This window comes from Rhinoraja longicauda, chromosome 19, assembly GCF_053455715.1.
Source record: "Rhinoraja longicauda isolate Sanriku21f chromosome 19, sRhiLon1.1, whole genome shotgun sequence".
Taxonomy (NCBI): domain Eukaryota; kingdom Metazoa; phylum Chordata; class Chondrichthyes; order Rajiformes; family Arhynchobatidae; genus Rhinoraja; species Rhinoraja longicauda.
Window position 1 is genome coordinate 27,194,229 of NC_135971.1, and position 14,436 is coordinate 27,208,664.

The 14,436-nt window shown below is 47.0% G+C and overlaps 1 protein-coding gene across 1 annotated transcript; it reads left to right on the top strand.

Annotated features, from left to right (window-relative positions):
• The first annotated feature begins 9,182 nt into the window (after positions 1–9,182).
• Positions 9,183–10,016, top strand: LOC144602996 (uncharacterized). The gene has a single exon (XM_078416119.1). The coding sequence runs from the start codon at positions 9,183–9,185 to the stop codon at positions 10,014–10,016; it is 834 nt and encodes a 277-aa protein (XP_078272245.1).
• The last annotated feature ends 4,420 nt before the right edge of the window (positions 10,017–14,436 follow it).

A 14,436-nucleotide genomic window follows, 5' to 3' on the forward strand; every position in this document is an offset into this window, starting at 1 on the left:
GCAGTGCTGAGTACGTTTCGACAGTGGTCTGAGGAGGGACAAGCCACAAACCGGCGACTGGGTGTTGGGCGCCCAATGCTCATCGATGCGCGAGGGCAACGAAGGCGATCCCGTCAAGTCCGAACCGACAGGTCAACTGTGGCACAAATCACAGAACATGTTAATGGTGGTCACGGGAGGAACGTGTCACAATACACAGTGCATCGCACCCTGCTGCTTCACCGCAGCCCGGTCAAAGTGCCCATGATGACCACTCTCCACCGTCGAAAGCGCCTACATTGGGCACGCGAGCGTCGGAACTGGACATTGAAGCAGTGGAAGAAGGTGGCCTGGACCGATGATGAAGTGTTCACGGTATTGCCCTGGCCTCCAATTTCTCCAGATCTCAAACCGGTTGAGCAGATGTGGGATGTGCTGGATTGAAAAGTCCGATCCACGGCGGTTCCACCTCGCAAATTAGAGGACTTGAAGGATCTGGTGCTAAGGTTTTGGTGCCAGATACCACAGGACACCTTCAGGGGTCTTGCAGAGTCCATGCCTCGGCGGGTCGGCGCTGTTTTGGCGGCTCACGGAGGACCAACAGCATATTAGGCAGGTGGTCATAACGTTTTGGCTCATCGGTGTATATGTTAATGGCAACAAGACGTGGCAGACAGATATTGACTTCGGGAAGTGCATGCCCTGTCATCTTCAACGGTGCAGAATGGAAATCGTTGAGAGTCTCCATTCAATTAGCATTAATGTTACCAATGATCTGTCGTAGACCAACCACATTGTGTGATTGCCGAGAAGGCGCACCAATGCCTCTACCTCCTTCGAAGACTGAGTATATCGGTATTTCTTCAGTGACTCTTACAACCTTCCGCAGATGCAAAATGTGTGCCTGGTTGGTTCACGGGTTGGTTTGGGAACATCGCTGTCCAAGACCGCAAGAAATTGCAGGGAGTTGTAGATGTAAACGGTATGTAGTTAATTGGCTTAATGTATGTTTATATTGTCCCTAGTGTGTGTAGGGTAATGTTAATATGCGGGGATCGCTGGTCGACGCGGACTAGATGGGCAAAGGCCCTCTCTCTGACTCTCGCTCCGCTTCTCCCCCTCTCTCCCCCTCCTCTCTCATCCCTTCTCTCTCCCTCTCCCCCATTTGTGGATGACACAGTGTGAACTGTGAGGAAGGTGCTATGAGGATAGGGTGACGTGGACAGATTGTGTGAGTGGGCGGATGCATGGCAGGTGGTTTCATGTGGATAAATGTCAGGTTATCCACTTTGGTGGTAAGAACGGGAAGGCAGATCATCATCTCAATGGTGTCAAGTTAGGAAATGGAGAAGTACAACGAGTTCTGGTTGTCCTTGTTCATCAGTCACTGATAGTTAACATGCAGGTACAGCAGGCCGTGACGAAAGCTAATGGCATGTTAGCCTTTATGACAAGAGGAGTTGAGCATCGGAGCAAAGAGGTTCTTCTGCAATTGCACAGGGCCCTAGTGAGACCGCACCTGGAGTCCTGTGTGCAGTTTTGGTCTCCAAATTTGAGGAAGGGCATTCTTGCTATTGAGGGAGTGCAGGTTCACAGGGTTAAATCCCGGAATGGCGGAACTGTCGTATGTTGAAAGACTGGAGCGACTAGGCTTGTATACACTAGAATTTAGAAGGATGAGAGGGGATCTTATTGAAACATATAAGATTATTAAGGGGTTGGACACGTTAGAGGCAGGATACACGGTCCCAATGTTGTGGGTGTCCAGAAACAGGGGCCACGGTTTAAGAATAATGGGTAGGCCATTTAGAACGGAGATGAGGAAAAACTTCATGTATTTTGTGTTTTTATGACTGTTGGCAGATCAATTACAATCCTGGGATAAATAAAGTTCTTTCATATCGTATCGTATAATGGAAAAACATAATTGCTAACAATGATTAAATCATAAATCATAAACAATTATTAAACAATGTTTCAATCATACCCGTCAGGTTCCAGTTCACGGTTGACCCATCTGTAGGTCTGCCTCGTGAGGCTGAACATTTTCACCGAACTGCCCACAATGAGATAAATCTCTGCAACAATATGAAGAAAATTTATGTCAACCAGCGTTCACTAGAAAATATTTGCAAAGTTAGAAATAACAAACATTATTATTCCGTCCAGACAAAATAATATAAATGGCTTGAAGTGCAAAGTAAGTGAGAAGAAGTTGCGCACAGGTTACTGATTGTGGATGGTCAGCCATGGTCACAATGAATGTCGCTGCTGGGTCAAAGGGCCGAATGGCCTCCTCCTGCAACTATTTTCTATGTTTCTATATAAATCATAACTGTATTATTGATATGCAAAGGCAGTAGTATTCTACCAAGGCTGTCAAATGTTGAACATAGAAAATGTTGAATGGATACATTCAGCACGTCATTGGAGAGTCCACTGATGCTCAATGATCTGCTGAGCATTTTGCAGCAATCATCGTTTTGATTCAGATTTCTAGCACCTGTTTTTGTTTAATATATCCATTTTTAGTTTTTCCGACTTAGACGCGTAATGTTCACTTTGCATCTCAAGCATGTTTCTTCACCCTGACTTTGTAGAATAACCAATTTGACATCAAAAATAATTATTCTGCCCAGAAGGCTGATGGCAAAGGAGAAAGAAGCTATTCCAGAGTCTGGTGGTGCGCACATTCAAGGGCCTGAATCGGCAGCTTTTCCGATACGTCGTGAAGTGTAAATGGTGGAGAGTTTGATCTGTGTGATGGACTAGACTACGTTATCATAAAATGGAGATGGGATCAAAACCTAGCGTGGTGGAAAATGTTATGAAAAATATTGCCTCTACGAGCCTAAACTGTGCAAACCTCCACAGCCCAAAGCATCAGACAAAGAAAATGTTATTCATGGTATTGATTAAAAGAAGTTAGCACTCATTTTGATCAGGGAGTATTTTGGAATTCTATTAATGAAAATTAGAATAGAAAAAATTCTAAGGTTAAATAATTCTTGTCATTAATGTTTTGAAATATAGAGTGTGATTACACAAGATCTTACTTCAGACTTGGAAATAGTATTACAAAGAAAACTATCCGCACATCATTCTTGTCAAAATGATCTCTCTCTCTCTCTCTCTCTCTCTCTCTCTCTCTCTCTCTCTCTCTCTCTCTCTCTCTCTCTCTCTCTCTCTCTCTCTCTCTCTCTCTCTCTCCCCCTCCCTCCCTCCCCCTCCCTCCCCCTCCCTCCCCTCCCTCCCTCCCCTCCCTCTCTCTCCCTCTCCCTCTCTTGCTGTCAAAAAGCTAGAAGTTGGGACGAGGGAAATAAAACAAGAAGCACGTTATAAAACAAGAATAAAACAAGAAGCACGTTAGCAACTGGCTCGCTGACGACCAAAATCAAAACCTCGCCCAAAACAACAGCAAAACGGGAGAGGTTGAAAGACACTCGAGGCCCAGCCTTTGACCTGCTTCCCGTGTGGAGAAAGAGGCCAAGAGATTCTCCACCCCCCCCCCCCCACACCAACGCAAAAAGCACCCAATAGTCCGGTTGCCAGCGGCGGCACCACCTTTTTAAAACATTACTTTATTCGAGAAATAATTTTTTAAAAACTTGTTCCTCACAAAACTCCATCCGACATTCTCGGAGGCTCTTTATATATTCAATACATACAATTCAATACACCAACTACACAAAATTACCCCCCCCCCCATTGCCACTCATGTGGTCCACTGGCATCCAATCCCTTCCCTCATTGTGGATGGTCAGCCATGATCACAATGTCGTTGCTGGCTCGAAGGGCCGAATGGCCTCCTCCTGCACATATTTTCTATGTTTCTATATAAATCATAACTGTATTTTTGATAGGCAAAGGCAGTTGTATTCTACCAAGGCTGTCAGATGTTGAACATAGAAAATGTTGAATGGATACATTCAGCCCGTCAGTGGATAGTCCACTGATGCGAAATGATCTCTACCACATCCTGCCCCCCATGTCCAGCAGCGGAGGGAGCCTAGACTGTGGTCCTCCCCCACAGAGCCTTGGCGTTTGTTGCACCAAGCTTCAGTGCGTCCCTCAGCACTTCCTCCTGCAGTCTGCAATGGGCCAGTCGGCAACATTCCCCGACGCACAGCTCGCTCCGCTGGGAGGACAACAAAGCTCGGACAGACCAAAGAGTACCTTTCACCGTGTTGAAGACCTTCCAGCAGCACTCGATGTCAGTCTCTGAATGCGTTCCTGGGAACAGGCCGTAAATCACAGAGTCCTCTGTGACGGAGCTGTTCGGCATAAATCGTGAAGGGGACCACTGCAAACCTCTCCAGACTCTCTTTGCAAATCCACACTCTGCGATGAGGTGGGCAACCGTTTCCTCTCCATAGCAGCCGGCTCGAGGCCGGCGTGCGCTGGTAGTGAGGTTCCGGCGGTGCAGGAAGGATCTGAATGGGAGGGCTCCCCTCACCGCCAGCCAAGCCAGGTCTTGGTGCTTGTTGGGGAGTTGTGACGATGAGGCGTTTGGCCAAACAAGCTGGGAAGTCTGCTCTGGAAACCACGCCAGAGGAGCCATGGAGTCATTGACCAACCTCCTGGGCGACGACCAACGCGCTCTCTGCCCTTGGCAGCCGCTCGCTCTTTATAGTCCCCGGTAACCAGGGCGCCGGTTGCCATGGAGTGGCGGGCGGCGTCATTGGTTGCCGGTTGCCAGGTGGCTTTGTGACGTCACCCACTCCCCCATGTCATGACGATGAGTCATGGTAATGAGATGCAAATATCTTGCCCTTTGTATCAGCTGAAGTGGTGGTCAGGAGTCAAGAGGCAGAGGCAACAAACATAGACACCAAGCAATGTAACCTGTAAATATTTGGTCAGTATCAATATTCCACATTAGAGGCGAAGATTTGACACCTCCCTCCCTCCCTCCAGCGGCTCTCGCTCCGCGCGCGTCCTTCACAGAATGGCAGGCAGTGGAGAGTGGAGGCTCGGTGTTGGGGCCGCAACAATTTACAACATATATTAATGATTTGGATGATGCAGTGAGAAGTGACACTAGCAAGCTTGCGGATTACACAAAGCTGAGTGGCAGTGTGAACTGCGAAGAGGATGTAAGGAAGTTGCAGGGTGACTTGGACAGGTTTAGGGAGTGGGCAGATGCATGGCAGATGCAGGATAAATGTGAGGTTATCCACTTTGGCAGCAAAAATAAGGAGGCAGATTATTACATCAATGGTAATGGATTAGGTAAAGGGGAACTGCAACGAGACCTTGGGGTCGTTGTACACGAGGCGCTGAAAGTAAGCGTGCAGGTGCAGCAGGCAGTGAAGAAAGCTAATGGCATATGTTGGCCTTCATAACAAGCAGATTTGAGTGCAGGAGCAAAGACGTCTTTCAGTAGTTGTATAGGGCCCTGTTGAGCCCAGATTTGGAGTATTGTGTGCTGTTTTGGTCTTACAATTTGAGGAAGGGCATCCTTGCTATTGACGCAGAGCAGCGTAGGTTCATGAGGTTAATCCATGGGATGGAAGGACTGTCATATGAGGAAAGATTGGAAAGACTGGGCTTGTATTCACTGGAGATTAGAAGGATGAGAGGGGATCTTATAGAGATGTATAAAATTATAAAAGGACTAGACAAGCTCGATGCAGAAAAAATGTAGCCAATGTTGGAGTCCGGAACCAGGGGACACAATCTAAGATTAAAGGGGAGGCCATTTAAAACTGAGGTGAATAGTCACTGTTTCTTGTGATTTTGTAAATTTATGGAATTCTCTGCCACAGAAGGCAGTGGAGGCCAATTTATTGGATGAATTTAAAAGAGAGTTAGATGGAGCTCGAGGGGCTAGTGGAATCACAGTCCTCCCCTCGGAATCTTTTTACTCTCACCCTGTCACCCAGAAGTCTCCATATCAGAAGCAAAACCGTCGGCCCTCAAGATGCCTTACCCTGTGTTCAGATGTCAATAAGCTTCCCTTCCCCCCCCCCCCCCCCCGATCACCAGGCCAGCACCCCCCGCCACCATAATATCGAGCTCTTCTTCCGGCCCTCACGTCACTGGGCTTTATCTAAGGGAAGGGGACTTCCCCGCAAAGTGACGACTCATTTTCCCGTCTCCAACATTTTTCCTCCACTTGGCCTCATCCCGACGGCCTTCTATCCAATCTGGTCTTTGTTACTGAGAACTGCCGCCGCGAAATCATTAGTGTTGAATTCTCCACAGCCTTGACCCGCGCTGATTCCACCTCTCACAACGCACAGCTCTCCTCTCTCTAATAACCGGACATTGTCACTAAACTCGCAGACAAGCCGAACACGAGGCCGTCATCGCCCAGACTGTGACTGATCCAATCGCCTCCAGCGGTCTCTTCTCCGCAATCTCCCCGCCATATTCCCCAGGCCCGCACAGTCCGTTTCCATCTCCTTCCCAAGATCCACTAAATTGCAGACGGGTTTTACTCTCAGCAACTGGGTAAATGTGCATTTTGGGAGATCAATGTAAGGGGGGGGGGGGGGTACAGTGTTGGTGGCAAGAGTGTCACCAGCTCTGGTGTGTGGGGTGATAATATGGTCCAAATCCATAGTTCCCGAAAAGGAGGAATACAAGTGACTAGAATGGAAACGATGCCGTTTGGTCTGCTTGCCTTCATTGGTCGCGCTTTGAATACAAAGGTCTGGAAGTTATGATACTGGCCGACAACACTTTGGGTCGGTCACATGTTCAGGATTGTGTGCAGTTCTGCTCGCCCCTTGCAGTAATGGCTTGAAAGCTCCTGAGTGCTGCAGAAGAAATTTAACAGACTGCTTCCCGAATTGGACAGCATTGACAACCAGGAGAATCATGACAAACTTGGAATGCTTCCTTTGGAATGCCGAGGGTTTAAAGGAGACGGTAACACAACGCTACGAGAGCCATTGATGGGATAACTAGTCATGAAAACGTTCTCCGCTGTGGAGGAGGTTGTGGGGAACATGGTTAAGGTGAAATGGTCAGAATTTAAAGGATTTGCGTGAGCACGTTTTTGTGCAGAGAGTGGCGAGTGCGTGGAACATGATGCTGGGGATGGTGGTGGCAGGAAATGTAGAAGTAGCAGCAAGAGGCTTTCAGATAAGCACATGGGCAAGCATGGATAATTCAACATTACTTTACTGTGGGGAACTGAGAATGCAAATTGAACAGGAAGTGTATAGAATAGGAATCATTACTTACAATAATTTCTATATGCTATAAAATAATAATATAGTCTTTATTTTAGAGAATAACCAACTTTGCTGGCAGTTATTACGCAATTCTATAATTAGAAGTAGTAAACGTGACGTGACTTTGTTTGTTCAAATGACTGACACTAATCTCAATTAATTTGCCTGGATGAGGCTTCAAATGGTTTCTCTGGAGAATGTGCTACTATCGTTATAAAGCAAGCGACCTGTCATACCACTGGCAGGACACACGGATCATCTCTGGGGATGAACGGGCCTGTAGTCAACCAGGTAGAAAACGTTTTCTACCCTATCCTTGTCGTCATTGGTGTTCCTGGTAAGTCCTTTATAATTCTTTGCCGATATTGCGCCGTCTAGACATTACTGTTAAAAATAGATGTGCAATTTCTTATTGCTTGAGTTACTGAAACAATTGTTGACACCTAAAATCTAAAATACACAATCGCATCTATGGTGGGTAGACCCAGTACGGCGTTTACAGGCACATCAGTTCTAAATTATCCCAGCTCCTCGTTCACTCCTTGCGCACGAAGGACAGTTTTATTACGGAGGCGAGTTTACCTACAAGCCCGCATGTATTTCGGATGAGGGATGAATCGGTACCACCTGGAGGAAACGTGCAGATCGTGTCAGATTCACACAGACCGGGTTGGTCTCTGCTGGCTTGCTAACATCTATGTCCCTGAGGCCAATGCACTGGCGACAACGTGTATGGGTCGGTATCCGACCAGCCAGCTCTATTTCGCAAGTAGAAGGACACCGGAGCTCCTGCGCACATAGTAGCACAGCTCGTGCTTCTGAATCACAGCGCCAAGGAACCGGGTTTGATCCTGACCTCCAGCGTTCTCCTCTGGACAATGTTGACTCATCCATCAGCTCTTGTTTCCTCCGCATCCCAAATATCCGGGATCTATAGTTTTCCTCCACAACCCTTGTTGGTAAACTGGATTCTGAAATTTCTTCCACTGTGCACGGAGTGGATGCGATTGTTGGAAAAAATGGAACTGGTGTCAACGAGTGGTAAATGATCGGCAGGTCGTTGTGCCAGGGAACTCTCACCATGCTGTTTCAATCACTCAATCAATCAAAAGCAAGGTAAGGCAAGGCATTGAATGCAAGGGAAGGCAGGCGTCGATAGCAAGGCTTTGACTTTAACGCACGGGACGGCATTGAAGGCAATGCTTCAAAGGCAAGGTAAATCATTGATGGCAATGCATTAAAGGCAAGGCAAGTCATTGAACGCATGCATTCAATACAGGGCAAGGCATTGAATGCAATTCATTGCAGTTAAGGAAAGGCATTCCAGGGGAGGCAGGGCAAGGCATTAATCGCATGCATTGAAGACAAGACAAGGCAAGGCGTTGAATGCAATTCATTGACGTCAAAGCAAGGCATTGCAGCGGAGGCAAGGCAGGACATTGAAAGTAAAGCGAGGCATTGAAAGCAAAGTAAGGGATTGAATGGAATCCATTGAAGGTAAAGCATGACATTGTAGGAAAGGCAAGGCATGCAACCAACGTGAACACGGGGAGAAAGTGCAAACTCCACACATATGATTCCAGTAATCAGAACCGAACCTGGGACGCTAGATCTAACGGGAAATAGTCACTATTGTCCATTTGCTTTGAGGGAGAAGGGTGGTAAGAATTGTACGCCTTGTAAAGCAAAATGGGCCGCAAATGAATGTTAACAGAGGCGTTATTTGAATGCAACATTTGCATTTACATGCGCATCCTGAAATCAATCTGGGATTGATACTGAGGAATCCGAGGGAGGCCATTTCTCTCACCGTCGACATCTGTGCCCAACATCTCGCCGCGAGATACAGAATCAAATAATATAATCATGTTCGTATGAAGTGTCAAACTAACGTGCTCCTTGACCTATCAGAGATGGTCATTTTAATTTCGTCTTTTCTACAGCTAACCTGTTGGCAATCGTCATTCTCTCGGGGGAAAGTGTGGACTCTCCAAATGTATCACCCGCTACCTGGTATCCATGGCCGCAGCTGATCTAATGGTTCTGATCTTCGAGGTAATTCTCTCTGAGATTGCAGCTTACAGTTCTTCGCATTCATTCCTCAACCTATATCAGATTTGTAGGCTGCGTATTTTCTTTAATTGTGTTTCCATTGATTGCTCTGTCTGGCTAACGGTGACTTTCACCTTCGACCGATTTGTCACTATTTGTAATCAGAATTTCCGAGCAAAATATTGCACTGAGAAAACTGCGGCTTGGGTGATAGCAGTGACGTGTATCTTAAGTGTTATTCAAAATATTCCACTATATATTTTCCTCGTACCTCTGTACATAATTGACAACGTGCCTTGGTACTGTTGGGTATCATCGGACGTCTACACCACACCGATATGGGCAGTACTTTCTGTGTCCGAAACCATTTTAACCCCTGTTCTACCAATGTTACTGATTATTCTCCTCAACGCCCTGACAATCAAACACATTATACACGCCAATAGAGTGAGGAGGGGTCTCCGACGGGACAAAAAGGACGAGAGCGGCGCGGATCAAGAGGTGGAAAACCGAAGGAAGTCCATCATTCTATTGCTGGCCATATCCGGTAACTTTGTACTACTTTGGATGGTTACCTTCGTGTGTTTCATGAGTGTAAACTTCCTAGACGTTCATCTTTTAGGGTCAGATTACAACGACCCATTTACCATTGCAGAAGTGTCTGGATATATGCTGAGAGCTTTGGGTGCTTGCACCAACACGTTTATTTATGGGGTGTCCCAGAACAAATTCAGGGAGGAATTTAAAAATGTGATTAAGAGCACCTTCGGTTTATTTTCCAATGCAATAAAGTGTCTTTAATAGCACGGTAAATGTGAAAATTCCTTTCGAATCACGGCTTCTTTAAAATTGCGCTATTGCATCCTATTGTGCGAGCGGCCGTTCGTGCCATCCACTCAATGCCGACCGTCAGTAAAACCCTTTCAGCAATTTATCCTACGAACTCCCATTCACTCTATCCGAAAATAGACACAAAAAGCTGGAGTAACTCAGCGGGACAGGTAACATCTCAGGGAAAATGGAATGGGTGTCGTTTCGAGTCGTGACGCTGTGTGAAGAAGGGTCTCGACTCGAAACGCCACCCATTCCTTCTCTCCAGGGATTGTGCCTGCCCCGCTGAGTCACTCCAGCTTTTTGTGCCCATCTTCCGTTTAAACCAGTATCTGCAGTTCCTTCCTAAACATTCAATGTATCCCTTTGAATTGCACTCAAATGAGCACTGGGGCAATTTATTCTGTCAAATAATTGCGTCGTGGGGGCGTGGAGGGGATCCGGTGCTCACGAAATAAATCCCCGCGGTGGCAGGGAGAACATGCGAAATCCACACCGCATCAGAGGGCAGGAGCGCAAGGAGGAGATAAGGCGGTCATTATACAATTATGGTATTGTCTGTCAACTACAATACGTGACGCTCCATAACAATTTTCAGGATAGATTTCTTGCTGGAATAAAATCTGCAACTAATTGAGCGACGGATAATTTACTGGTTTTACCCAAGTACCTGCAGATGTTCATTTACGTAAAGAATGCACAATATGCTGGAGTACCTCTGCGGGTCAGGAGAACATAGATAGCTGATGTAATAACAAGGAACTACAGAAGATGCTTCATACGGAATATTGGCGCTAAATGTTGAAGAAATTCGGCAGGTCTGGCAGCATCTCTTGACAACATAGATAGATGACATTTCTGGAAGGAAAGCTTCTTCAGACTGAATAAGGTCTATCCATGTTCGTAAGAGGTGCTGTTGATCAGCTGGGGTTATCCAGCAATTTGTGACAATCTACAAATAGGTGACGCAACTCGACCTTCAAGGAGCCAGCACTCCTAGATCCATCTGCTCTACGACAATCCCCAGAGGCCTACCATTCACGGTGTAGGTCTTGCTCTTGTTAGACGTCCCACAATGCAACACCTCACATTTCTCTCTATTAAATTCCATCAATCATTCCTCAGCCCACCTGGCCAATCGAACCAGAACCTGCTACATTCTTTCACAACCATCTTCACAATCTGTAAAATCACTCACTTTTGTATCATCAGCAAAAATGCTAATCTTGCCCAGTATGTTCTCATCCAAAACATTGATGTAGATGATAAACAGTAACGTGACAAGCACAAGATTCTTAGGCCCACCACCAGTCCACTCTGAGAAGCAACCTTCCACCGTCACTCAGTGCTTCCTTCCATGTCGCAAATTTGCTATCCATTCAGCTAACTCTCCTTGGATCCCATGCAATCTCACCTTCCAGAGCAACCTACCATGCGGAACCTTGTCGAATCCTATGTGACCTCCCCATCTTCACCATCACCCGGTCGGTTATAGGCCGAACCTACTGACATGGACGCACAGTTTTCGCCGCCGCACCCATGCCGCGCCGGCCGACAGCACCGGCGACCCTAGCCTGCAATCAGTCAGCCGACGGGAGGCAGACGTTGCCTCGGCCGATCCTACACATTGCCCCGGCCACCAACAAGCCGGAAGCATCGGCTCATCCCGGGTCCAGCATCTGTTCCTTGCGGGGGATCCACGGTGTCGGATCCAACATTGACTGCCTTCCTTGCTAAATCAACTAGCTCACGTTTCTCCCACTGACAACAGTGAATCTCAGTAATGGTACCACCAATACACTACTGCTTAGAGCCCCTCCTTTCTCAACCCCATCAGCTTCTCACAGATCTTCACACTCGATACCTCGATCCCTCGATCCCGCTGACTACAGCAGTCCGCTTGGCGTCTTTTCACCATCACCCTGACCTCACCCTTTCAGATGCAGAACCGTCGGTTCTCCACCGAACCCTGACATTACTAGGCCTATGCTCAGATATCAATGACCACCCCCCTCCACCCTACCCCCACCGCCACTCGCACCTTCCCACCCCTCCACGCCCGCAGCCATTATATCAAGTTCCTCTTCCGACGCTCATTTTACCGGGCCTATATCGATGGTAATGGCGCTTTGCCTCAAAGTGACGTCACATTTTCCCCTCTCCAACATTTCTCCTCCACTGGGCCTTATTCTGACGGCCTTCTACCCACTCTGGTCTTTGTTATTGGGAACTGACGACGCGAAATCAACATTGTTGATTGCTTTACTGCCTTGGCCCAAGCTGATCTCACCTATTCAACGCACAGCTCTCCTCTCTCTTCACCATAATCCGGAAATTGTCACTAAACTCGCAGAGAAGCCGAACCCGAGGCCATCATCGCTCAGATTGTTTCTGATCCACTCGCCTCCAGCTATCTCCGCACCGCATCCTCCCAGCCTTGTTTCCCATCAACGCAAAGCCCGTTTCTATCTCCTCCCCAAGATCCACTAAATTGCAGACGGATTTTAATCCCAGCACAGGGGAAGTTTTGGATTTTGGGAGGTCAATGTGTTTCCTCGATTGGACTGCATCGGCTACAAGGAGCAGCAGGACAATCTTGGATTGCTTCCTCTGGAATACCGAAGAGTGAAAGGAGACCTGACATTACAACGTTATGAGAGCCATTGATGGGTTCGACAGTCATAAACGTTCTCCACTGTGACGGGGATTGGAGCGCAGATGGTTATAGTGAAAGAGTCAGAGTTTTCAGGATATACCCGAGCAGGGTTTTGTACAGAGAGTGGCGGGAGCCTGGAACGCGATGCCGGGGATGGAGGTGGAAGCAAATGTAGAAGTTGCAGCAAAAGGATTTCAGCTAAGCACATGGCTATGCATAGATAATTTAACATTATTTTGCTGCAGGGGACTGGGAATGCAAATAGAAAAGGAGGTGTATGGAATAGGAATCGTGACATAATTATCTCTGTATTCTATAATATAATAATATATTCTCTATTTTAGAGAATAATCAACTTTGCCGACAGTTATTACGCAATTCTATTATTAGAAGTAGCGAACGTGATCTGACTAACTTTGTTTGTTTAAATGACTGACACTAATCTCAATTAATTTGCCTTGATTAGGCGTCATATGGTTTCTCTGGAGAATGTGCTACTATCGTTATAAAGCAAGCGACCTGTCATACAACTGGCAGTACACGCGGATCATCTCTGGGCATGAACGTGCCTGTAGTCAACCAGGTAGAAAACGTTTTCTACCCTATCCTTGTCATCGTTGGTGTTCCTGGTAAGCCCTTTATAATTCTCTGCCGATATTGCACCATCTAGACATTCCTGTTAAAAATAGGTGTGCTGTTACTTATTGCTTGAGTTACTGAAACAATATTGACACCGACAATTTAAAATATATAATCGCTTCTATGGCGGGTAGACCCAGTGGCATGCAGACCGGCACATTAGTTCTACGTTATCCCAGTGTCTCATTCACTCCTTGCGCACGAGGGACATTTTTTTTACGGGGGTGAGTTTACTTGCGACCACGCGGGTATTTCGGATGAGGGGAGATTCGGTACCACCTGGAGGAAACTGACGCGGCCACATGCCGAACGTCTATGGTTCACACAGACCGCGTTGGTCTCTGCTGGGTTCTATGTTCAATATTCTCCAAGTGTTCCCTGCCCTGTGATCGTAAATGGCTATCATCAAGTTATTGGAGATGAGCAATTAATCTATCGAATTGCCGCTGAAGTAGACGATCCCCTGCCACGGCAGATCATATTCACCGGTTCTGTCGGTCGCCGACTAATTAACATGTGCCTGCAGATGTTGTGTGTTAACAATATCCAACCGGTGCAGATACTTCTGAATCCATTGGCGCTGTTCACAAATCCAGGACTGTAGTAATTCTCCATCTCCAAATAGAAGCGGACTGATCGCAAATTGGACGAACACAGCCCCTACGATATCGAAGGCGGCAGGTTCGGTCCATCTAGTTCGGTCCAACTACAATTGGTTTCACCGGTTGATTTTCCTTCTCACACGCTCTTCCCAATTTCCCCCAGTTTTCTGCCAGAGGCCGATTCACTGGCGACAACGTATACAATAATCATAATCATCATAATCATACTTTATTAGCCATGTTTTGCAACATACGAGGAATTTCATTTGCCATACAGTCATAACAATAATAAGCAATAGAACGCACAAAATACATTTTAATATGAACATCCGCCATACTGACGCCTCCGCACTCCTCACTTCGATGGAAGGCGAACTAAAGTGCAATCTCTCCCTGCTTTGTCCTCCAGCGGTCGGTGGCCTCGAACCTTCGGTTCACGGGCCAATACCGTAGCCGGCGACCGGGCCTTCCTCATCGGGGCGATCAAGCTCCT